General features: G+C 42.4%; 1 protein-coding gene across 1 annotated transcript in view; it reads left to right on the forward strand.

The window, feature by feature from the left end:
* Nucleotides 1-1,383: 1,383 nt before the first annotated feature.
* LOC135511247 (zonadhesin-like) overlaps nt 1,384-24,407 on the forward strand; it is a 119,431-nt gene continuing 96,407 nt past the window's right edge. Inside the window, 24 exon segments of the mRNA XM_064932872.1 lie at nt 1,384-1,472; nt 2,406-2,431; nt 5,960-6,106; nt 6,814-7,079; nt 7,501-7,585; nt 7,753-7,908; nt 8,056-8,223; nt 16,223-16,320; nt 16,495-16,573; nt 16,707-16,826; nt 16,983-17,173; nt 17,534-17,663; nt 18,582-18,826; nt 19,167-19,315; nt 19,594-19,722; nt 19,926-20,064; nt 20,359-20,500; nt 20,931-21,130; nt 21,256-21,394; nt 21,591-21,674; nt 21,866-22,056; nt 22,418-22,547; nt 23,498-23,742; nt 24,081-24,229. Of these exon segments, the coding sequence (XP_064788944.1) occupies nt 1,399-1,472; nt 2,406-2,431; nt 5,960-6,106; nt 6,814-7,079; nt 7,501-7,585; nt 7,753-7,908; nt 8,056-8,223; nt 16,223-16,320; nt 16,495-16,573; nt 16,707-16,826; nt 16,983-17,173; nt 17,534-17,663; nt 18,582-18,826; nt 19,167-19,315; nt 19,594-19,722; nt 19,926-20,064; nt 20,359-20,500; nt 20,931-21,130; nt 21,256-21,394; nt 21,591-21,674; nt 21,866-22,056; nt 22,418-22,547; nt 23,498-23,742; nt 24,081-24,229 (3,482 nt within the window). The 5' untranslated portion in view covers nt 1,384-1,398.

The raw sequence follows: 24,407 nt of genomic DNA on the forward strand, positions 1-24,407 counted from the left end.
TATTTGTTTTGGAAACCACCCAATAGGCAATATAAATGTTCCAATCACATGTCTGAAAGAAAGCACAGCAGCTGGCAGCAGCCATCTGACTGACTGGCAGGATGTTGTTGACTTGACAACAGATTTGTACTGTTAAGGCTATGTTATTCACGAATAATAAAAATCACAAATCTGTCAAACTGAGGGTGGACAGTCAGAAAAAAATATATCAGATATATAGAAACAAAATCCGATTTGGGTTCTTAGGGTGGCTGTCATTGAGATTGTCTATCTGGTTTGAGACGCATTTGATAAGAGGTCGAGACCATAATGACCTGTAGACAAAGTTAAAGCAGAGTGTGACTGTCAATCCCAGCCTAATTATAAAGCACAGAGATGTAAAATCTGGGTCTCGACCAGCCAATAATCATTGTGTCCAATACTCAGTAGTGTAAAGTCTTAAGTAAAAATACTTTGAAGTACTATTTAAGTTGTTTTTTTGCGGTACATTCCTAAAGAAGATATGTACTTTTTACTCCCTGACACCTAAAAGTACTCGCTACATTTCGAATGCTCAGGCAGGACATGAATATGGTCCAATTCACACACCTATCAATATAACGCATTGTCATCCCTACCGCTTCTGATCTGGTGGACTCACTAAACACAAATACTGCATTTGTAAATTATGTCTGAGTGTGAGAGTGTTGCCCTGTCTGTCTGTAAATTAAAAAAACAAGAAAGAATTGTGCCGTCTGGTTTGCTTAATAGAAGGAATTTGATGTATAGCTTTTACTTTTACTCAAGTATGACTTTGAGTACTTTTTCCACCACTGTACTTAAGTATATTTAAAATCAGATACTTTTAGACTTTTCCTCAAGTAGTATTTTACTGGGTGATTTTCCCTTTTACTCAGTCATAGAGTCATTTTCTATTAAGGTATAGTTACTTTTACTCAAGTATGACTAGAGTATTTTTTCCACCACTACTAATACTGGTGTGGTTTTGTCCTAATTAAACTTAGGCCTTAAAACTGTCATGCAACGCATTTTAAAACAGATGCAGAACTTTACGAAGCATCTCCACCCATTGTAACTGTACACTGGCGTCAGACAAAAACTCACAAACTGAACACACCCACGCCATATCACTCACTGTTACTTATTCACTCAATGAATTGGTGGTTTTGCAATGTGCAACGCAAGATCATACACATTTTGAGACGTAGGCTAGTGATAGGGTAAAAGCATTTATAATACACTCCACTCCCTTCACCCTTCTTTCCCTCCCTCCTCCTATCTTGTTCTACACTTTCATCCCACCTATAAAAGCACGGGTCCCTCTCATTGCCCTGATCCCTCTCATTGTCCTCATTCCCTGCTAACTGAATGGCTAGCCCGCTAACTCTTAAGTTAGCCATGGGCAAATTAAAAGGCATTTGTGTCCTGCTGTGGATATGTGGGTACAGTGCCGTGGCCACCACAGAAGAAGGGTGAGTTACAGAGACTGAGATATTAATATTGAGCTTCAATTTTACTCACAATCTGTGATTGGCTTGTTGAATTCATTGGACTTGATTGGTTGAGTAATCAAATGAGTTTGGTCAATTTGAAATGTTTGATTATAATTGTATAATAATATTCTACTGTAAAGTATGAATTACAGGTATCAGATATTGTAAGGTGTTTAGAGTATTTTACCAATCAAGCTTTACAGAATAATTGGTTTTGTTGCATTTGCCATACTTGACACACACTATTGTAAAGACAGTGTTAATGAACTCACATTTGTCGCTATCAGGGATGATGTGTGTATTTGTAATCTTCTGATGGAGCTGGGTTAAACAGATGTGGCTCTGAAATGGTATCCTTTCAAGTAATTGTTCCGAATGATTGTAAAGCAACTTCATGAACAATTATTGTTTAGCTAGCTAGCTAGCCAAATCTTTTTTATCCATATTAGCAGAGACATGACATCAGTCAAAGCAACTCAAAACAAGACATATGGTATCAAGACCAAAATAAAAGTAGCAGAAACGACCCACCTACGATTCCCGCCATGGCAGCATCGTGTCATTGTTGCTAGCTATCTGACCATCCAGAATCATAGCAACACATGGACTTCTTCCCCATTGAATCGTCTGCAACGTTTTTTGTGACATTGTCAGTTATAATTAATGAATGAAATGAAATGATACGTCATCCACTCGTACGGTATAGACAAAAATCCCTGCTGCTATTTTTTTTGCGGCGTTTTTGTGATGTTGTCAGCTAAACGGTCTATAATTAATTTAATTTACTTCTTAAATCTCTGCTGATATTTTATTTTCATATTCTTCACATAGCATATAGATAGATCCCAGACAGTATATCTAATACAAACAGGAAACCACATTTAATCTACCTCTTGTTTTTCTTCTACACAGCTATGCAAGATCAGTGAGAGATGCTGGTAAGTTTGCCATATCAAAACACAATTTGGTTTTTCATCTTTTGCCTTGTTGTTAATATTAGCAGAACACTTGATTAAAATGTGATGGGCAGCCCAGCTCTACCACAGGTGATTCAACTGATGAATAGGTGATTCGTTGAATCAGGTGTTTTAGTGTTAGGCTAATTGAATACAAATCATGTAACCCCACTCTGTGGGTCTACTGTACAGCGTCTGATAGGTACAACCGGCAGGTGAGTTCAGTCACATGATCCAGTCATCACAATGTCCTTGGGAACAAGATGGTCTTTCTCCATCTCCTCCCCTATACTGTACAACACAAAGACGCTTATCGCTACACAACCTGCTTACACACTGTCAGACGTGCCCGCGTGCACACAGACACACACAGACACACAAAAACACACAAACACTTTCTCGCAGTTATGGTACAAAACAATGCAAGAGGGGGCAGCGGTCTAGGGCAGTGGTCTAAGGCACTGCATCTCAGTGCAAGAGGCGACAGTACAGTCCCTGGTTCAAATCCAGGCTCAATCACATCCTGGCTGCGATTGGGAGTCCAATAGGGCGGCGCACAATTGGCCCAGCGTCTTCTGGGTTTGGCCGGGGTAGGCCATCATTGTAAGTAAGAATTTGTTCTTAAACTGACTTGCCTAGTTAAATAAAGGTTCAATAAAAAAATTAAGTAATTGGTTTAGGGTCTGGGTGTTCCATAATCGACAGATTCCAAATGCATTACTGTTGATATGGCAAGAGGTAATCAACAGATTCCAAATGCATTACTGTTGATATGGCAAGAGGTAATCAACAGATTCCAAATGAATTACTGTTGATATGATAGTCAGCTGTCTTTTGCCAACGTGTTTGCACAATGTCACCTTGGCTGTATAGTAGCCTTGAGGAGGACAACACGTGACAACACATTTGATATAATGCCATTTACCTATGATGATTTGAGCAGCCAATTGCTCCGTGATATTTGCCTTATTACATCAACAGCATGTCACGTGCAACCAAGGGGAAAAAAATCCTAGACCACCTTTACTCCACACACAGAGATGCATACAAAGCTCTCCCCCGCCCTCCATTTGGCAAATCTGACCATAATTCTATCCTCCTGATTCCTGCTTACAAGCAAAAACTAAAGCAGGAAGTACCAGTGACTCACTCAATACGGAAGTGGCCAGATGACGAGGATGCTACACTACAGGGCTGTTTTTCTAGCACAGACTGGAATATGTTTTGGGATTCATCCAATGGCATTGAGAAATACACCACCTCAGTCACCGGTTTCATCAATAAGTGCATCGATGACGTCGTCCCCACAGTGACTGTACGTACATATCCCAACCAGAAGCCATGGATTACAGGCAACATCCGCATCGAGCTAAAGGCTAGAGCTGCTGCTTTCAAGGCTTATAAGAAATCCCGCTATGATCCCGCTCAGACAAACCATCAAACAAGCAAAGCTTCAATACAGGATTAAGATTGAATCCTACTACACCGGCTCTGACGCTCGTCGGATGTGGCAGGGCTTGAAAACTATTACGGACTACAAAGGGAAACCCAGACGTGAGCTGCCCAGTGACGCGAGCCTACCAGGTTAAATGACTTTTATGCTCACTTCGAGGCAAGTAACACTGAAGCATGCACGAGAGCACCAGCTGTTCTGGATGACTGTGTGATAACGCTCTCGGTAGCTGATGTGAAGAAAACCTTTAAACAGGTCAACATTCACAAAGCCGCTGGGCCAGACGGATTACCAGTATGTGTACTCAGAGCTTGTGCGGACCAACTGTCAAGTGTCTTCACTGACATTTTCAACCTCTCCCTGGCCGAGTCTGTAATACCTACATGCTTCAAGCAGACCACCATAGTCCCTGTGCCCAAGGAAGCGAATCTAACCTGCCTAAATTATTACAGCCCCGTGGCACTCACGTCAGTAGCCATGTAGCGCTTTGAAAGGCTGGTCATGGCTCACATTAACAGCCTCCTCCCTGACACCCTAGACACACTCCAATTTGCATACCTCCCCAACAGATCCACAGATGACGCAATCTCAATCGCACTCCACACTGCCCTTTCCCACCTGGACAAAAGGAACACCTATGTGAGAATGCTGTTCATTGACTACAGCTCATCTTTCAATACCATAGTGCCCACGAAGCTCATCCCTAAGCTAAGGACCTGGGACTAAACACCTCCCTCTGCAACTGGATCCTGGACTTCCTGACAGGCCGCCCCCAGGTGGTGAGAATAGGCAACAACACATCTGCCACGCTGATTCTTAACACTGGGGCCCCTCAGGGGTGTGTGCTTAGGCCCCTCCTGTATTCCCTGTTCACCCACGACTGCGTGACCAAGCACGACTCCAACACCATCATTAAGTTTGCTGATGACACAACAGTGTTAGGCCTGATCACCGACAACGATGAGAGGTCAGAGTACTGGCAGTGTGGTGCCAGGACAACAACCTCTCACTCAATGTGAGCAAGACTAAGGAGCTGATCGTGGACTACAGGAAAAGGCGGGCCGAACAGGCTCCCATTAACATCGACGGGGCTGTAGTGGAGCGAGTCGAAAGTTTCAAGTTCCTTGGTGTCCACATCACCAACAAACTATCATGGTCTAAACATACCAAGACAGTTGTGAAGCATGAACGAAAAAAACCTTTTCCCCCTCAGGAGACTTGATTTGTCATTGGTCCCCAGGTCCTCAGAAGGTTCTACAACTGCACCATCGAGAGCATCCTGACGGGTTGCATCACCACCTGGTATGGCAACTGCTCTGCATCTGATCGTAAGGCGCTACAGAGGGTAGTGCGAACGGCCCAGTACATCACTGGGGCCAGCTTCCTGCCATCCAGGACCTAGTCACCCAAGTTATAGACTGTTTTGTCTGCTACCGCATGCAAGTGGTACCAGAGCGTCAAGTCTAGGACCAAAAGGCTCCTCAACAGCTTCTACCCCCAAGCCATAAGACTGCTGAACAATTCATTGACACCCCCCCCCCCCTTTTGTACACTGCTGCTACTCTCTGTTTGTTTGTTGCCCGTGTTCCCTATATAGCCTCGTTATTGTTGTTCTTATTGTGATACTTTCTATTATTACTTTTTATTTTAGCCTACTTGGTAAAAATGTTCTTCTTCTTGAACTGCACTGTTGGTTAAGGGCTTGTAAGTAAGCATTTCACAGTAAAGTCTGCACTTATTGTATTCGGCGCATGTGGCTAAAAGTTTGATTTAATTTGATCTGACACACATTCTATACATTCAGTGCATTCAAGCATTTGTTGTTGTTTAATGTTCAACGGCGTCAGAGATCTGAGTGCTTTTGAGAGTAGAACATTCAGGACCTCACTCACAATCCCTCTTTCCATCCCTCTCTCTCCATCCCTCTCTCCATCCCCTCTCCATCCCTCTCCCTCCATCCCTCTCCCTCCATCCCTCTCTCCACCCCTCTCTCTTCATCCCTCTCTTTCCACCCCTCTCTCTTCATCCCTCTCTCTCCACCCATCTCTTTCCTACAGCCATTCTGACCTCTTGTGACTTTAACCAGGAAAGTGCACCCTATTGTCAGCTCCAGCAGGACGGCAACGACAACAGTGATTGGACAAGACACCGAGGTCCCACCCCTACACCAGGAACAGGTCCCCCCGGGGACTACCCTGATGGCAGTGAGTAGCCTGTCCTCTTAGGGACATCCACCTGTGTGTATATATATATATATATATATATATATATATATATATATATATATATATACACACACATCACATAGATGAGAGACGTTAGTAAATGTTTTCTTCACTGGTGGCTTTTGGGGGCCAGTCTTCTTTCTGCTTGAGACAACTCCTACCATGAGGGATCTGGAGTTTTAATAGCCGCATCGTGCACCTCGAAACTCACAGTCATATCCAACATTTAGACTATGACTCTTACATCACAGAAAACATTGCTTCAATGGTTCTTTGTTATCTCCACACCCATCTACATCATCAATCTCTCTCTCATTCTCTTTCTCTCTCTCACTCACTCACTCGCTCTCTCTCACTCTTTCTCTCTCTCTCACTCTCTCTTACCCTCTCTCTCTCTCTTTCTCTCTCTCTTACCCTCTTTCTCTCTCTTTCTCTCTCTCTCTCTCTCTCTCTCTCTCTCTCTCTCTCTCTCTCTCTCTCTCTCTCTCTCTCTCTCACTCTCTCTTTCTCTCTCTCTCTCACCCTCTCTCACTCTCTCTCTTTCACTCTCTCTTACCCTCTCTCTCTCACTCTCTCTTTCTCGACTCTCTCACTCTCTCTCTCTCTCTCTCTCTCTCTCTCTCTCTCTCTCTCTCTCACTCTCTCTTTCTCTCTCTCTCTCTCCTTTTCTTTCTTTATTTCTCCAGATGGGTTCTACATCTACCATGAGTGTGACAATGTGGCCAACGGGCAGAAGGCTCGTCTTCTCAGCCCGGCCCTCTCCTCCACCTCCACTCAGATTTGTGTCCAGTTCCACTACTACATGTACGGCTCAGACAACCAGAACCACCTGCACGTGCTGGCCAAGAGGCCCACCTCGGAGGACAAAGTCTGGGAGAAGACTGGGATCCAGAGCCCCTCCTGGCTTGGAGCTGCTGTCACTGTGGCCAAACCAGCAGGACAGACCCTAAATGTGAGTGAGTGTGTGTGTGTTTGAATTAGATTCAGGATAGACACTCACATGGTTGAGTGCTGTATGTGTCTGGTTTCAGTGAAAGAGTGATCAGTCGGGTCACAAGCGTCTGTGTCCGTTTTACAGTCCTCTGCCATTTCTTTAAAGCACTTTTCATCTCTCTTGTCCTCCACAGCAAAGTCTTTAACGAGACACTGGTAGTTGTAAAACAATCACAGCTCAGGGAATGTGAGAGAGAGAAAAACAGACAGACAAGGAGACATTGACACCAGGGCCTCTCAAGTTTTTTTTATTTGTTGCGGCCCTTGCTTAGCTGGTTTTGTCTCTCTACCTGGCATATAATTGGACAATTGTTGGTCAATGACAGTGACTTGGGTGACTACACATTCTCCATATTATATGTGTTTATCTCTGTCTACAGATTGTGTTTGAGGCACAGCGTGGATTGTCTGCTTCTTGTGACTCAGCCCTGGATAACATTGTCATTAGTGAGGGAGCTTGTCCAGGTATGTAGCTCTGTACTCTCATTCTCATCACCCCCCCCCCCCCCCCTCTCTCTCTCTCTCTCTCTCTCTCTCTCTTCCTCTCTCACCCCCCCACCCCTTACTCTCTATCCCTTTCCAGTTTGACTATATCATACACCTGTACTGATCAATTCCATGTATTTCCACAGCCTGTCTGACTGGTTGTGACTTCGACACCACTGATGATCTGTGCAGCTGGGAGGCACGTAAACCATCACATCCTGACTTGTTTGGTTGGGAGCAGTGGATTGGTCAAACTGACACAGACGGATCTGGTCCTGACGATGACTTCTCCAAACCAGGCTGTAGGTCTTCCTTTGAACACTGTGCTGTCTAAATCTTATTTTATTTACTGGGAGAAAATACATGGTGACACCCAACAGCTCATGTTAAAGGTCACTCGTGTACTTTCTCATATTGTCTTGTTTTCATGTGGACTCTTCTCTCCGCAGTGGGCCAATATCTGCTAATGGACTCGTTTTTTCGTGTCGCTGGAGAGAAAGTAGAGCTGTGGAGCCCTTCCACCACCTCCTCCTCTGGCTGTCTGGACCTAACCTTCCATTACTACATGTACGGCACTGCCACCACCATGAAGCTCAATGTCCACGCAGTGACCAGCGGTAAGATAACTGATGTCTTGCAGCTCCACTTACCTATAAGATAGATGTGACCAGTGGTAAGATAACTGATGTCTTGCAGCTCCACTTACCTATAAGATAGATGTGACCAGTGGTAAGATAACTGATGTCTTGCAGCTCCACTTACCTATAAGATAGATGTGACCAGTGGTAAGATAACTGATGTCTTGCAGCTCCACTTACCTATAAGATAACTGATGTCTTGCAGCTCCACTTACCTATAAGATAGATGTGACCAGTGGTAAGATAACTGATGTCTTGCAGCTCCACTTACCTATAAGATAGATGTGACCAGTGGTAAGATAACTGATGTCTTGCAGCTCCACTTACCTATAAGATAGATGTTACCAGTGGTAAGATAACTGATGTCTTGCAGCTCCACTTACCTATAAGATAGATGTGACCAGTGGTAAGATAACTGATGTCTTGCAGCTCCACTTACCTATAAGATAGATGTGACCAGTGGTAAGATAACTGATGTCTTGCAGCTCCACTTACCTATAAGATAGATGTTGCTGGTGGTAAGATATCTGATGTCTTGCAGCTCCACTTACCTATAAGATAGATGTGACCAGTGGTAAGATAACTGATGTCTTGCAGCTCCACTTACCAATAAGATAGATGTTACCAGTGGTAAGATAACTGATGTCTTGCAGCTCCACTTACCTATAAGATAGATGTGACCAGTGGTAAGATAACTGATGTCTTGCAGCTCCACTTACCTATAAGATAGATGTGACCAGTGGTAAGATAACTGATGTCTTGCAGCTCCACTTACCTATAAGATAGATGTGACCAGTGGTAAGATAACTGATGTCTTGCAGCTCCACTTACCTATAAGATAGATGTGACCAGTGGTAAGATAACTGATGTCTTGCAGCTCCACTTACCTATAAGATAGATGTGACCAGTGGTAAGATAACTGATGTCTTGCAGCTCCACTTACCTATAAGATAGATGTGACCAGTGGTAAGATAACTGATGTCTTGCAGCTCCACTTACCTATAAGATAGATGTGACCAGTGGTAAGATAACTGATGTCTTGCAGCTCCACTTACCAATAAGATAGATGTGACCAGTGGTAAGATAAATGATGTCTTGCAGCTCCACTTACCTATAAGATAGATGTTGCTGGTGGTAAGATAACTGATGTCTTGCAGCTCCACTTACCTATAAGATAGATGTGACCAGTGGTAAGATAACTGATGTCTTGCAGCTCCACTTACCTATAAGATAGATGTTACCAGTGGTAAGATAACTGATGTCTTGCAGCTCCACTTACCTATAAGATAGATGTGACCAGTGGTAAGATAACTGATGTCTTACAGCTCCACTTACCTATAAGATAGATGTTGCTGGTGGTAAGATAACTGATGTCTTGCAGCTCCACTTACCTATAAGATAGATGTGACCAGTGGTAAGATAACTGATGTCTTGCAGCTCCACTTACCTATAAGATAGATGTTACCAGTGGTAAGATAACTGATGTCTTGCAGCTCCACTTACCTATAAGATAGATGTGACCAGTGGTAAGATAATTGATGTCTTGCAGCTCCACTTACCTATAAGATAGATGTGACCAGCGGTAAGATAACTGATGTCTTGCAGCTCCACTTACCTATAAGATAGATGTTGCTGGTGGTAAGATAACTGATGTCTTGCAGCTCCACTTACCTATAAGATAGATGTTGCCGGTGGTAAGATAACTGATGTCTTGCAGCTCCACTTACCTATTAGATAGATGTTGCTGGTGGTAAGATAACTGATGTCTTGCAGCTCCACTTACCTATAAGATAGATGTGACCAGCGGTAAGATAACTGATGTCTTGCAGCTCCACTTACCTATAAGATAGATGTGACCAGTGGTAAGATAACTGATGTCTTGCAGCTCCACTTACCTATAAGATAGATGTGACCAGTGGTAAGATAACTGATGTCTTGCAGCTCCACTTACCTATAAGATAGATGTGACCAGTGGTAAGATAACTGATGTCTTGCAGCTCCACTTACCTATAAGATAGATGTGACCAGTGGTAAGATAACTGATGTCTTGCAGCTCCACTTACCTATAAGATAGATGTTGCTGGTGGTAAGATAACTGATGTCTTGCAGCTCCACTTACCTATAAGATAGATGTGACCAGTGGTAAGATAACTGATGTCTTGCAGCTCCACTTACCTATAAGATAGATGTTGCTGGTGGTAAGATAACTGATGTCTTGCAGCTCCACTTACCTATAAGATAGATGTGACCAGTGGTAAGATAACTGATGTCTTGCAGCTCCACTTACCTATAAGATAGATGTGACCAGTGGTAAGATAACTGATGTCTTGCAGCTCCACTTACCTATAAGATAGATGTGACCAGTGGTAAGATAACTGATGTCTTGCAGCTCCACTTACCTATAAGATAGATGTGACCAGTGGTAAGATAACTGATGTCTTGCAGCTCCACTTACCTATAAGATAGATGTGACCAGTGGTAAGATAACTGATGTCTTGCAGCTCCACTTACCTATAAGATAGATGTGACCAGTGGTAAGATAACTGATGTCTTGCAGCTCCACTTACCTATAAGATAGATGTTGCCGGTGGTAAGATAACTGATGTCTTGCAGCTCCACTTACCTATAAGATAGATGTGACCAGTGGTAAGATAACTGATGTCTTGCAGCTCCACTTACCTATAAGATAGATGTGACCAGTGGTAAGATAACTGATGTCTTGCAGCTCCACTTACCTATAAGATAGATGTTGCTGGTGGTAAGATAACTGATGTCTTGCAGCTCCACTTACCTATAAGATAGATGTTGCTGGTGGTAAGATAACTGATGTCTTGCAGCTCCACTTACCTATAAGATAGATGTTGCTGGTGGTAAGATAACTGATGTCTTGCAGCTCCACTTACCTATAAGATAGATGTGACCAGTGGTAAGATAACTGATGTCTTGCAGCTCCACTTACCTATAAGATAGATGTTACCAGTGGTAAGATAACTGATGTCTTGCAGCTCCACTTACCTATAAGATAGATGTGACCAGTGGTAAGATAACTGATGTCTTACAGCTCCACTTACCTATAAGATAGATGTTGCTGGTGGTAAGATAACTGATGTCTTGCAGCTCCACTTACCTATAAGATAGATGTGACCAGTGGTAAGATAACTGATGTCTTGCAGCTCCACTTACCTATAAGATAGATGTTACCAGTGGTAAGATAACTGATGTCTTGCAGCTCCACTTACCTATAAGATAGATGTGACCAGTGGTAAGATAATTGATGTCTTGCAGCTCCACTTACCTATAAGATAGATGTGACCAGCGGTAAGATAACTGATGTCTTGCAGCTCCACTTACCTATAAGATAGATGTTGCTGGTGGTAAGATAACTGATGTCTTGCAGCTCCACTTACCTATAAGATAGATGTTGCCGGTGGTAAGATAACTGATGTCTTGCAGCTCCACTTACCTATTAGATAGATGTTGCTGGTGGTAAGATAACTGATGTCTTGCAGCTCCACTTACCTATAAGATAGATGTGACCAGCGGTAAGATAACTGATGTCTTGCAGCTCCACTTACCTATAAGATAGATGTGACCAGTGGTAAGATAACTGATGTCTTGCAGCTCCACTTACCTATAAGATAGATGTGACCAGTGGTAAGATAACTGATGTCTTGCAGCTCCACTTACCTATAAGATAGATGTGACCAGTGGTAAGATAACTGATGTCTTGCAGCTCCACTTACCTATAAGATAGATGTGACCAGTGGTAAGATAACTGATGTCTTGCAGCTCCACTTACCTATAAGATAGATGTTGCTGGTGGTAAGATAACTGATGTCTTGCAGCTCCACTTACCTATAAGATAGATGTGACCAGTGGTAAGATAACTGATGTCTTGCAGCTCCACTTACCTATAAGATAGATGTTGCTGGTGGTAAGATAACTGATGTCTTGCAGCTCCACTTACCTATAAGATAGATGTGACCAGTGGTAAGATAACTGATGTCTTGCAGCTCCACTTACCTATAAGATAGATGTGACCAGTGGTAAGATAACTGATGTCTTGCAGCTCCACTTACCTATAAGATAGATGTGACCAGTGGTAAGATAACTGATGTCTTGCAGCTCCACTTACCTATAAGATAGATGTGACCAGTGGTAAGATAACTGATGTCTTGCAGCTCCACTTACCTATAAGATAGATGTGACCAGTGGTAAGATAACTGATGTCTTGCAGCTCCACTTACCTATAAGATAGATGTTGCCGGTGGTAAGATAACTGATGTCTTGCAGCTCCACTTACCTATAAGATAGATGTGACCAGTGGTAAGATAACTGATGTCTTGCAGCTCCACTTACCTATAAGATAGATGTGACCAGTGGTAAGATAACTGATGTCTTGCAGCTCCACTTACCTATAAGATAGATGTTGCTGGTGGTAAGATAACTGATGTCTTGCAGCTCCACTTACCTATAAGATAGATGTTGCTGGTGGTAAGATAACTGATGTCTTGCAGCTCCACTTACCTATAAGATAGATGTTGCTGGTGGTAAGATAACTGATGTCTTGCAGCTCCACTTACCTATAAGATAACTGATGTCTTGCAGCTCCACTTACCTATAAGATAGATGTGACCAGCGGTAAGATAACTGATGTCTTGCAGCTCCACTTACCTATAAGATAACTGATGTCTTGCAGCTCCACTTACCTATAAGATAGATGTGACCAGTGGTAAGATAACTGATGTCTTGCAGCTCCACTTACCTATAAGATAGATGTGACCAGTGGTAAGATAACTGATGTCTTGCAGCTCCACTTACCTATAAGATAGATGTTGCTGGTGGTAAGATAACTGATGTCTTGCAGCTCCACTTACCTATAAGATAGATGTGACCAGTGGTAAGATAACTGATGTCTTGCAGCTCCACTTACCTATAAGATAGATGTGACCAGTGGTAAGATAACTGATGTCTTGCAGCTCCACTTACCTATAAGATAGATGTGACCAGTGGTAAGATAACTGATGTCTTGCAGCTCCACTTACCTATAAGATAGATGTGACCAGTGGTAAGATAACTGATGTCTTGCAGCTCCACTTACCTATAAGATAGATGTGACCAGTGGTAAGATAACTGATGTCTTGCAGCTCCACTTACCTATAAGATAGATGTGACCAGTGGTAAGATAACTGATGTCTTGCAGCTCCACTTACCTATAAGATAGATGTTGCCGGTGGTAAGATAACTGATGTCTTGCAGCTCCACTTACCTATAAGATAGATGTGACCAGTGGTAAGATAACTGATGTCTTGCAGCTCCACTTACCTATAAGATAGATGTGACCAGTGGTAAGATAACTGATGTCTTGCAGCTCCACTTACCTATAAGATAGATGTTGCTGGTGGTAAGATAACTGATGTCTTGCAGCTCCACTTACCTATAAGATAGATGTTGCTGGTGGTAAGATAACTGATGTCTTGCAGCTCCACTTACCTATAAGATAGATGTTGCTGGTGGTAAGATAACTGATGTCTTGCAGCTCCACTTACCTATAAGATAACTGATGTCTTGCAGCTCCACTTACCTATAAGATAGATGTGACCAGCGGTAAGATAACTGATGTCTTGCAGCTCCACTTACCTATAAGATAACTGATGTCTTGCAGCTCCACTTACCTATAAGATAGATGTGACCAGTGGTAAGATAACTGATGTCTTGCAGCTCCACTTACCTATAAGATAGATGTGACCAGTGGTAAGATAACTGATGTCTTGCAGCTCCACTTACCTATAAGATAGATGTGACCAGTGGTAAGATAACTGATGTCTTGCAGCTCCACTTACCTATAAGATAGATGTGACCAGTGGTAAGATAACTGATGTCTTGCAGCTCCACTTACCTATAAGATAGATGTGACCAGTGGTAAGATAACTGATGTCTTGCAGCTCCACTTACCTATAAGATAGATGTGACCAGTGGTAAGATAACTGATGTCTTGCAGCTCCACTTACCTATAAGATAGATGTGACCAGTGGTAAGATAACTGATGTCTTGCAGCTCCACTTACCTATAAGATAGATGTGACCAGCGGTAAGATAATTGATGTCTTGCAGCTCCACTTACCTATAAGATAGATGTGACCAGTGGTAAGATAACTGATGTCTTGCAGCTCCACTTACCTATAAGATAGATGTGACCAGTGGTAAGATAACTGATGTCTTGCAGCTCCACTTACCTATAAGATAGATGTGACCAGTGGTAAGATAACTGATGTCTTGCAGCTCCACTTACCTATAAGATAGATGTGACCAGCGGTAAGATAACTGATGTCTTGCAGCTCCACTTACCTATAAGATAGATGTTGCTGGTGGTAAGATAACTGATGTCTTGCAGCTCCACTTACCTATAAGATAGATGTTGCTGGTGGTAAGATAACTGATGTCTTGCAGCTCCACTTACCTATAAGATAACTGATGTCTTGCAGCTCCACTTACCTATAAGATAGATGTGACCAGTGGTAAGATAACTGATGTCTTGCAGCTCCACTTACCTATAAGATAGATGTGACCAGTGGTAAGATAACTGATGTCTTGCAGCTCTACTTACCTATAAGATAGATGTTGCTGGTGGTAAGATAACTGATGTCTTGCAGCTCCACTTACCTATAAGATAGATGTGACCAGTGGTAAGATAACTGATGTCTTGCAGCTCCACTTACCTATAAGATAGATGTGATCAGTGGTAAGATAACTGATGTCTTGCAGCTCCACTTACCTATAAGATAACTGATGTCTTGCAGCTCCACTTACCTATAAGATAGATGTGACCAGTGGTAAGATAACTGATGTCTTGCAGCTCCACTTACCTATAAGATAGATGTGACCAGTGGTAAGATAACTGATGTCTTGCAGCTCCACTTACCTATAAGATAACTGATGTCTTGCAGCTCCACTTACCTATAAGATAGATGTGACCAGCGGTAAGATAACTGATGTCTTGCAGCTCCACTTACCTATAAGATAGATGTGACCAGTGGTAAGATAACTGATGTCTTGCAGCTCCACTTACCTATAAGATAGATGTGACCAGTGGTAAGATAACTGATGTCTTGCAGCTCCACTTACCTATAAGATAGATGTGACCAGTGGTAAGATAACTGATGTCTTGCAGCTCCACTTACCTATAAGATAGATGTGACCAGTGGTAAGATAACTGATGTCTTGCAGCTCCACTTACCTATTAGATAGATGTGACCGGTGGTAAGATAACTGATGTCTTGCAGCTCCACTTACCTATAAGATAGATGTGACCAGTGGTAAGATAACTGATGTCTTGCAGCTCCACTTACCTATAAGATAGATGTGACCAGCGGTAAGATAACTGATGTCTTGCAGCTCCACTTACCTATAAGATAACTGATGTCTTGCAGCTCCACTTACCTATAAGATAGATGTGACCAGTGGTAAGATAACTGATGTCTTGCAGCTCCACTTACCTATAAGATAGATGTGACCAGTGGTAAGATAACTGATGTCTTGCAGCTCCACTTACCTATAAGATAGATGTGACCAGTGGTAAGATAACTGATGTCTTGCAGCTCCACTTACCTATAAGATAGATGTGACCAGTGGTAAGATAACTGATGTCTTGCAGCTCCACTTACCTATAAGATAGATGTGACCAGTGGTAAGATAACTGATGTCTTGCAGCTCCACTTACCTATAAGATAGATGTGACCAGTGGTAAGATAACTGATGTCTTGCAGCTCCACTTACCTATAAGATAGATGTGACCAGTGGTAAGATAACTGATGTCTTGCAGCTCCACTTACCTATAAGATAGATGTGACCAGTGGTAAGATAACTGATGTCTTGCAGCTCCACTTACCTATAAGATAACTGATGTCTTGCAGCTCCACTTACCTTTGATTATCCACTCTCTGCCTCTCCTCTCTCTGTATCTCGCTCTCCCCCTCCAGGAGGAAGCCTCGGTTCCCCTATCTTCTCCTTGACAGGGAACCAGGGCCAGGGTTGGAAGCCTGCAGAGATACGCTACCTTGGCTCAGATAACATGCAGGTAAACAGGCTGAAAAGTGATTTGTTACGAATTTGATATAAAAAAAAAAAAATTAAATAGCCTTGTGCTCTTATATTCAACCCTTCTTTATCGAAGCACAAATGTGTATTTATCTGGTAAATCTGTTTTCCTTTTGTTTGAATATTGATTTGACGGAGGGTGTTTGAGTTTCAGTTTGTGATCGTTGGCTTCTACGGTGAGACCCCTGAGACAGACATCGCTATAGACGCTGTATGCATCACAGAATGCACAGGTAATGAATAATCTATGATCTGAGATGATCAATATCTTATATAGACAACCATGTCTTCTGATCTTTGAAAACTGCTATTTGGTCTTCTGAAAGTATTCTTTTGTGTCTCAAATGTTTTCATTGTTTTTTTCAGCACCAACTACAACAAAACCTCCCACACCGGGACCAACTACATCAGCACCAGGAACGACTACTCCCAAACCCTCAACCCCCAAGCCTTCTACACCAAAACCACCAACCACAAAACCACCAGGTGAGATTAACAGCCAATCACCTCTATCATTCTCATGGTCAGAATCAGAAACCGTCACAAATGAGCTCTGATGTTAACCTTTGATTCCCTTCCACCCCAAACCATACACCCCCTTACCCCCGCCCCCCATCCTCCTCTCCCTCTCTCCCCCAATAGTGACGTGCCCTCCCAATGCTGAGTATATAGAGTGTGGCCCTGCCTGCATCCCCAGCTGTAAGGAACCCTCCACCAACTGCACTGGCTCCTGTATCAGCGCGTGTTTCTGTAAGCCAGGCTTTGTGTTCAAAGGCAGACGCTGTGTCCCCATAGAAACATGTGGCTGTCTGGAGGGAGGTGACTACTATGAGGTACGAGACCATCTGGGATTGTTAGTCTGTGGTTAAGAATGTACTGTGTGATTGAATATGACACAATATAATGTGATATACAATATTGTGTATATTGTGTATGATATACCATACCATTCGATGTGATACACAATATGATACAATATTATACGATACAGTACTTTACTGTCCAGAATGTCCACTTACATGGATATTGATAGTGCTCCTCTCAGCACATCACAAATACACTTTAAAAATGACCAGCAACACAAGGAACACACACATACGTTTACAGAATGCACAAATAAATTAGAAAATATATATATATATTGTCAAAACAACATGTTAATAATTCCTCTCTACCTGTCTCTGTCCTTTTAGCCAGGAGAGATCATCTTTGGTGACGGCTGCTCCAAGCTGTGTCGTTGTGCTGGAAACTACATCTTGGACTGTGTGGACAACTCCTGCTCTCCCACAGAGGAGTGTCGCAACGGAGCCTGCTATCCTAAAGGTACTGTTAGCTGAGTTATAATACATTGTTAGACAAAGTTATCATGACTTGTAATAGCTAAGTTATAAGAACTTGAATTAGCTGAGTTTTTATTTGACCTTTATTGAACTTGGCGAATAAGTTAAAACTTCTTCAGGATTGGTGGATTGAGCTAACGTAGGCTAATGCGATTAGCATGAGGTTGTAGGTAACAAGAACATTTCCCAGGACATAGACATATCTGACATTGCCAGAAAGCTTAAATTCTTGTTATTCTAACTGCACTGTCCAATTGACAGTAGCTATTACAGTGAAAGAATACCATGCTATTGTTTGAGTAGAGTGCACAGTTTTGAACCTGAAAAGTTTTTCCAACAACAAATTAGGCACATTTCGGCAGTCTTGATACAACATTTTGAACAGAAATGCAATGATTCATTGGATCAGTCTGGAACTTTGCACATACACTGCTGCCACCTATTGGCCAAAATCTAAAATCAAGCTGGGCTGGAATAATACATTATGGCCTTTTATCATAGCTTGTGTTAGCTCAGTTATCATAGCTGGTATTAGCTAAGTTATGAGATCTTGTATTAGCTCAGTTATCATAACTTGTATTAGCTCAGTTATCATCACTTATATAAAGATGAAAGTCTTATCAAATCAATTATATTGGTTAGGAGTTCCATCGTGAAACCCACGGGAACATCCAACCTACAGTAAAGTGGATCGTTCCTAGAGTTTGATACCTAGCTATGCAAACAGACAGCCTTATATACAGTATACATGTATTATGTTCGGCTTAGAAAACACTATTTACATTTTGTCAGACATCATTTGGTGAAAATAATAACCCAACTATGTGAACACTGAGTCAGTATTATTTCCACCAGCCAATTACTAATCTCACTCCCAACTTTATAATCACTATTCCCCCAGACACCTCTACCTGTATCGCGTCTGGTGACCCTCACTACACCACCTTCGACAAGAAGAAGTACAACTTCATGGGGAACTGCAGCTACCTGATGTCAGAGCCCTGTAACCACATGTCAGTGCCTCACTACGAGGTGCATGCTGACAACGAGAACCGCTTCAACAAACCAACCATCTCCTACCTGAAGGCTGTTCATGTGTACGTGCGTGGGGTGAAGATCTCCATCTTGAAGGGAGGCACCGTGCAGGTGAGAGAGAGAGGGATTGATGGAGGGATAGGGTTGGGGTAGAGAGAAAAAGAGATGAGGAAGACGTTTGAAAATGTTTAAATACGTAACAATAGAAAGAAATAGTGATAAAATGCAGAGCCCTGCATGTACTCATTCAATATAAAGTAACGTACACTGCCAAGAACAGTTTGTCATTGTATTCAATAAATATTTTTTGCCACCGAAGGGAAATTCCTAAGCAGCGATAAATGCATAAAATTCATACAAAACACAGAACAGCTTATAAAGAGGAAGCTGAAAAACATCAACAATGAAGTGCCCCTCACTAACACATGTCTGTGTCCTCTTCTCCTCCTAGTTGGATGGTATCAATGTGAACATCCCACTGACCCCAGCTACAGGTGTGTCTGTTTTGAAGTCTGGTAAACACTACACTGTAGCCATGGACTTTGGTGTGACTGTACGATATGACGGAAACCACTATATGGACATCAAGGTCATCAAGGAGTGAGTCAAAACTGCTTCATACACACACTGAAGAGAACACACACACACACAGAGAGAGAGAGAGAGATACCAAAAACAGGGTCTATGTAGCTTGGTTCCTCTCCTACAGTTTTTGTTACCCCGACATGATATACCATTAAAATAACCATATAAACACAACATAAAATAAAAACCACGTAGAAAGTTCTCACATTGTAATATTTTTATTTTATAATATTGTCATTCATATTGTAGAAAAAGTGCTTGACTCATCGGTCTATTTGCTCCTCTGTATTTAGCTATAAGGACAAGCTGTGTGGACTGTGTGGAGACTACAACGGAAACTCCAACGATGACTTCAGGAAACCCGACGGTTCTCTGACCACTAACCCCAATGACTTTGGACACAGCTGGGTCACAGATCCCAAGTGAGTCATGCCACCAGTTACACACACACACACACACACACACACACACACACACACACACACACACACACACACACACACACACACACACACACACACACACACAGACACACACACACACACACACACACACACACACACACACACACACAGACACACACCAACACACACACATGATTGATTCACCCTGTCTCTGACTCCAGTTGTAACAAGAAGCCCAACACCACCATCCCAGGCTGTACTGATGATGAACTGGACAGGTATGAGAGCTCTGGCTACTGCGGCATGCTACTGGACAAGAACGGACCGTTCGCTGTCTGTCACCCCAAGGTCAACCCCAATGTGAGTAACTACCGTAATGTGTGGTACATAGTGTCTTACCTAATGTGAGATATTACTGTAATGTACGGTATATAGGGTCATATCATATTTTGTCTTTAAGATTCAACAAAAGTTTGTTTAATGTGTGAAATCTCACACCCAAGAAAAACATTTTTAAATATATAGACATTTTTAGTGCAGAGATTTTTAAATACGCTTAATTCAATTCAAACAACTTTGTCACTAAAGTAACCAACCCTCCAAGCTTTGTGTGCAAGTCGAAGACACGCATATGTTTATGTGTGTCTATTTCAGAGTTTCTTCAAGGACTGTCTGTTTGACCTGTGCGAGCTGGATGGTGCTCAACCCATCCTGTGTGAGTCCATCGAGTCGTACGTCAACGACTGTCAGGACCGAGGAGTCACCATCGGAACCTGGAGGAACAGCACCTTCTGCCGTGAGTACAGATCAGTGTTGGGGTCAATTACATTTCATTCCAGTCATTTCAGAAAGTAAACCAAATTCTCATTCCAAGTTTTCCCTCAATGAAAAGCATTAAAGAGAATTGGAATTGGTATTTTAAAGTACTTCCTGAATTGACTGGAATTGAAATGGAATGGACCCCAACCCTGGTACAGATACATGTTATACATAATAATAACAAGGAAGAGACGGATATTGATGATGAAGATGGAAATTGCAGTGATTAATATAATAATAATGATTCATTCACTCACCAAAGACCCTGCTGTTATCAGCACATCAAAGACCAAACAATACACTCTAACAGTACTGTTCCGTATAATCAACAAGGTCATTATTAAGAGACAGTCATGTTTTAAAGTAGACCTATCTCCTAATGTCTCCTCTTCCCTCCTTCTCTCCAGCTCTGACATGCCCCCCCAACAGTCAGTACGTGCCCTGTGCCGCCCCTTGCCAGCCCACCTGTGCCTCCAGACCCTCCACAGGGTGTGATGCTCCCTGTTCAGAGGGCTGTGTGTGTGACCCTGGTTACGTCCTCAGCGCCGGGAAGTGTGTCAAAGAGAACTCCTGTGGCTGCAAAGGCACCAACGGACAGTACTACGAGGTGAGTGTGTTGTGTGTCGGGTGATGGACTTTGTGTGTGTGACGTGTATGTAACCAAACTGCAACCAACCACTGATGAACTATTGTCTCTCCCTCCATCTCTCCTCTTTCCCTCCCTCCATCCAGCCTGGTGAGGAGTGGTACCTGGAGGACTGTAAGCTGAAATGTTATTGTAACGCTCCCTTCGTCACCTGCAATCCCTCTGATTGCCCTCCAATGCACGAGTGTAAGGTCCAGGGAGGAGAGCTGGACTGCTACCCTACAAGTAAGTCCCCTGACATAAACAGTCCGTACAAACACCCACACACTCAGAATGGTGTTTTGACGTCTGACGTCTTGGATGGTAGGTTAGGTGACCAGGCTGTGACCATATTACTTGACCAGATAGCACAAACAGATCTGAGACTTGGCTATAATGTCTTTCTCTCTTATGTCTCATGCTGTCTCCCTCTGTCCCTCAGCCCCAACTACAGTCAAACCAACTACTCCCATACCAACTACACCTAAACCAACTACTCCCAAACCTACTACCACAAAACCACCAGGTGAAATTAACAGACAATCACCTGTTCTTATTCTTACGATCAGAATCAGAAACCGCTTTCTGTATTTGCACAAATCAATTAATTGGTAACCCAATAATTCCTGATATTAACCCCTAGTCTCCCTTCCACCCCACCCCCTTACCCTCTCTTCTTTGCCTCCCCCATCCTCCTCTCCCTCTCTCCCCCAATAGTGACGTGCCCTCCCAATGCTGAGTATTTAGAGTGTGGCCCTGCCTGCATCCCCAGCTGTAAGGAACCCTCCACCAACTGCACTGGCTCCTGTATCAGCGCGTGTTTCTGTAAGCCAGGCTTTGTGTTCAAAGGCAGACGCTGTGTCCCCATAGAAACATGTGGCTGTCTGGAGGGAGGTGACTACTATGAGGTACGAGACCATCTGGGATTGTTAGTCTGTGGTTAAGAATGTACTGTGTGATTGAATATGACACAATATAATGTGATATACAATATTGTGTATATTGTGTATGATATACCATACCATTCAATGTGATACACAGTATGATACAATATTATACGATACAGTACTTTTACTGTCCAGAATGTCCACTAACATGGATATTGATAGTGCTCCTCTCAGCACATCACAAATACACTTTAAAAATCACCAGCAACACAAGGAACACACACATACTTTTACAGAATGCACAAATAAATTACAAAATATTTATATATATTGTCAAAACAACATGTTAATAATTCCTCTCTACCTGTCTCTGTCCTTTTAGCCAGGAGAGATCATCTTTGGTGACGGCTGCTCCAAGCTGTGTCGTTGTGCTGGAAACTACATCTTGGACTGTGTGGACAACTCCTGCTCTCCCACAGAGGAGTGTCGCAACGGAGCCTGCTATCCTAAAGGTACTGTTAGCTGAGTTATAATACATTGTTAGGCAAAGTTATCATAACTTGTATTAGCTCAGTTATCACAACTTGTAATTCAGTTATCATAACTTGTTATAAGAACTTGAATTAGCTGAGTTTTTATTTGACCTTTATTGAACTTGGCGAATAAGTTAAAACTTCTTCAGGATTGGTGGATTGAGCTAACGTAGGCTAATGCGATTAGCATGAGGTTGTAGGTAACAAGAACATTTCCCAGGACATAGACATATCTGACATTGCCAGAAAGCTTCAATTCTTGTTAATCTAACTGCACTGTCCAATTGACAGTAGCTATTACAGTGAAAGAATACCATGCTATTGTTTGAGTAGAGTGCACAGTTTTGAACATGAAAAGTTTTTCATCAACAAATTAGGCACATTTCGGCAGTCTTGATACAACATTTTGAACAGAAATGCAATGATTCATTGGATCAGTCTGGAACTTTGCACATACACTGCTGCCACCTATTGGCCAAAATCTAAAATCAAGCTGGGCTGGAATAATACATTATGGCCTTTATCATAACTTGTGTTAGCTCAGTTATCATAGCTGGTATTAGCTAAGTTATGAGATCTTGTATTAGCTCAGTTATCATAACTTGTATTAGCTCAGTTATCATCACTTATATAAAGATGAAAGTCTTATCAAATCAATTATATTGGTTAGGAGTTCCATCGTGAAACCCACGGGAACATCCAACCTACAGTAAAGTGGATCGTTCCTAGAGTTTGATACCTAGCTATGCAAACAGACAGCCTTATATACAGTATACATGTATTATGTTCAGCTTAGAAAACACTATTTACATTTTGTCAGACATCATTTGGTGAAAATAATAACCCAACTATGTGAACACTGAGTCAGTATTATTTCCACCAGCCAATTACTAATCTCACTCCCAACTTTATAATCACTATTCCCCCAGACACCTCTACCTGTATCGCGTCTGGTGACCCTCACTACACCACCTTCGACAAGAAGAAGTACAACTTCATGGGGAACTGCAGCTACCTGATGTCAGAGCCCTGTAACCACACGTCAGTGCCTCACTACGAGGTGCATGCTGACAACGAGAACCGCTTCAACAAACCAACCATCTCCTACCTGAAGGCTGTTCATGTGTACGTGCGTGGGGTGAAGATCTCCATCTTGAAGGGAGGCACCGTGCAGGTGAGAGAGAGGGATTGATGGAGGGATAGGGTTGGGGTAGAGAGAAAAAGAGATGAGGAAGACGTTTGAAAATGTTTAAATACGGAACAATAGAAAGAAATAGTGATAAAATGCAGAGCCCTGCATGTACTCATTCAATATAAAGTAACGTACACTGCCAAGAACAGTTTGTCATTGTATTCAATAAATATGTTTTGCCACCGAAGGGAAATTCCTGAGCAGCGATAAATGCATAAAATTCATTCAAAACACAGAACAGCTTATAAAGAGGAAGCTGAAAAACATCAACAATGAAGTGCCCCTCACTAACACATGTCTGTGTCCTCTTCTCCTCCTAGTTGGATGGTATCAATGTGAACATCCCACTGACCCCAGCTACAGGTGTGTCTGTTTTGAAGTCTGGTAAACACTACACTGTAGCCATGGACTTTGGTGTGACTGTACGATATGACGGAAACCACTATATGGACATCAAGGTCATCAAGGAGTGAGTCAAAACTGCTTCATACACACACTGAAGAGAACACACACACACACAGAGAGAGAGAGAGAGAGAGACCAAAAACAGGGTCTATGCAGCTTGGTTCCTCTCCTACAGTTTTTGTGACCCCGACATGATATACCATTAAAATAACCATATAAACACAACGTAAAATAAAAACCAA

The sequence above is a fragment of the Oncorhynchus masou genome, chromosome 23 (assembly GCF_036934945.1).
Source record: "Oncorhynchus masou masou isolate Uvic2021 chromosome 23, UVic_Omas_1.1, whole genome shotgun sequence".
In the NCBI taxonomy this organism is placed as follows: domain Eukaryota; kingdom Metazoa; phylum Chordata; class Actinopteri; order Salmoniformes; family Salmonidae; genus Oncorhynchus; species Oncorhynchus masou.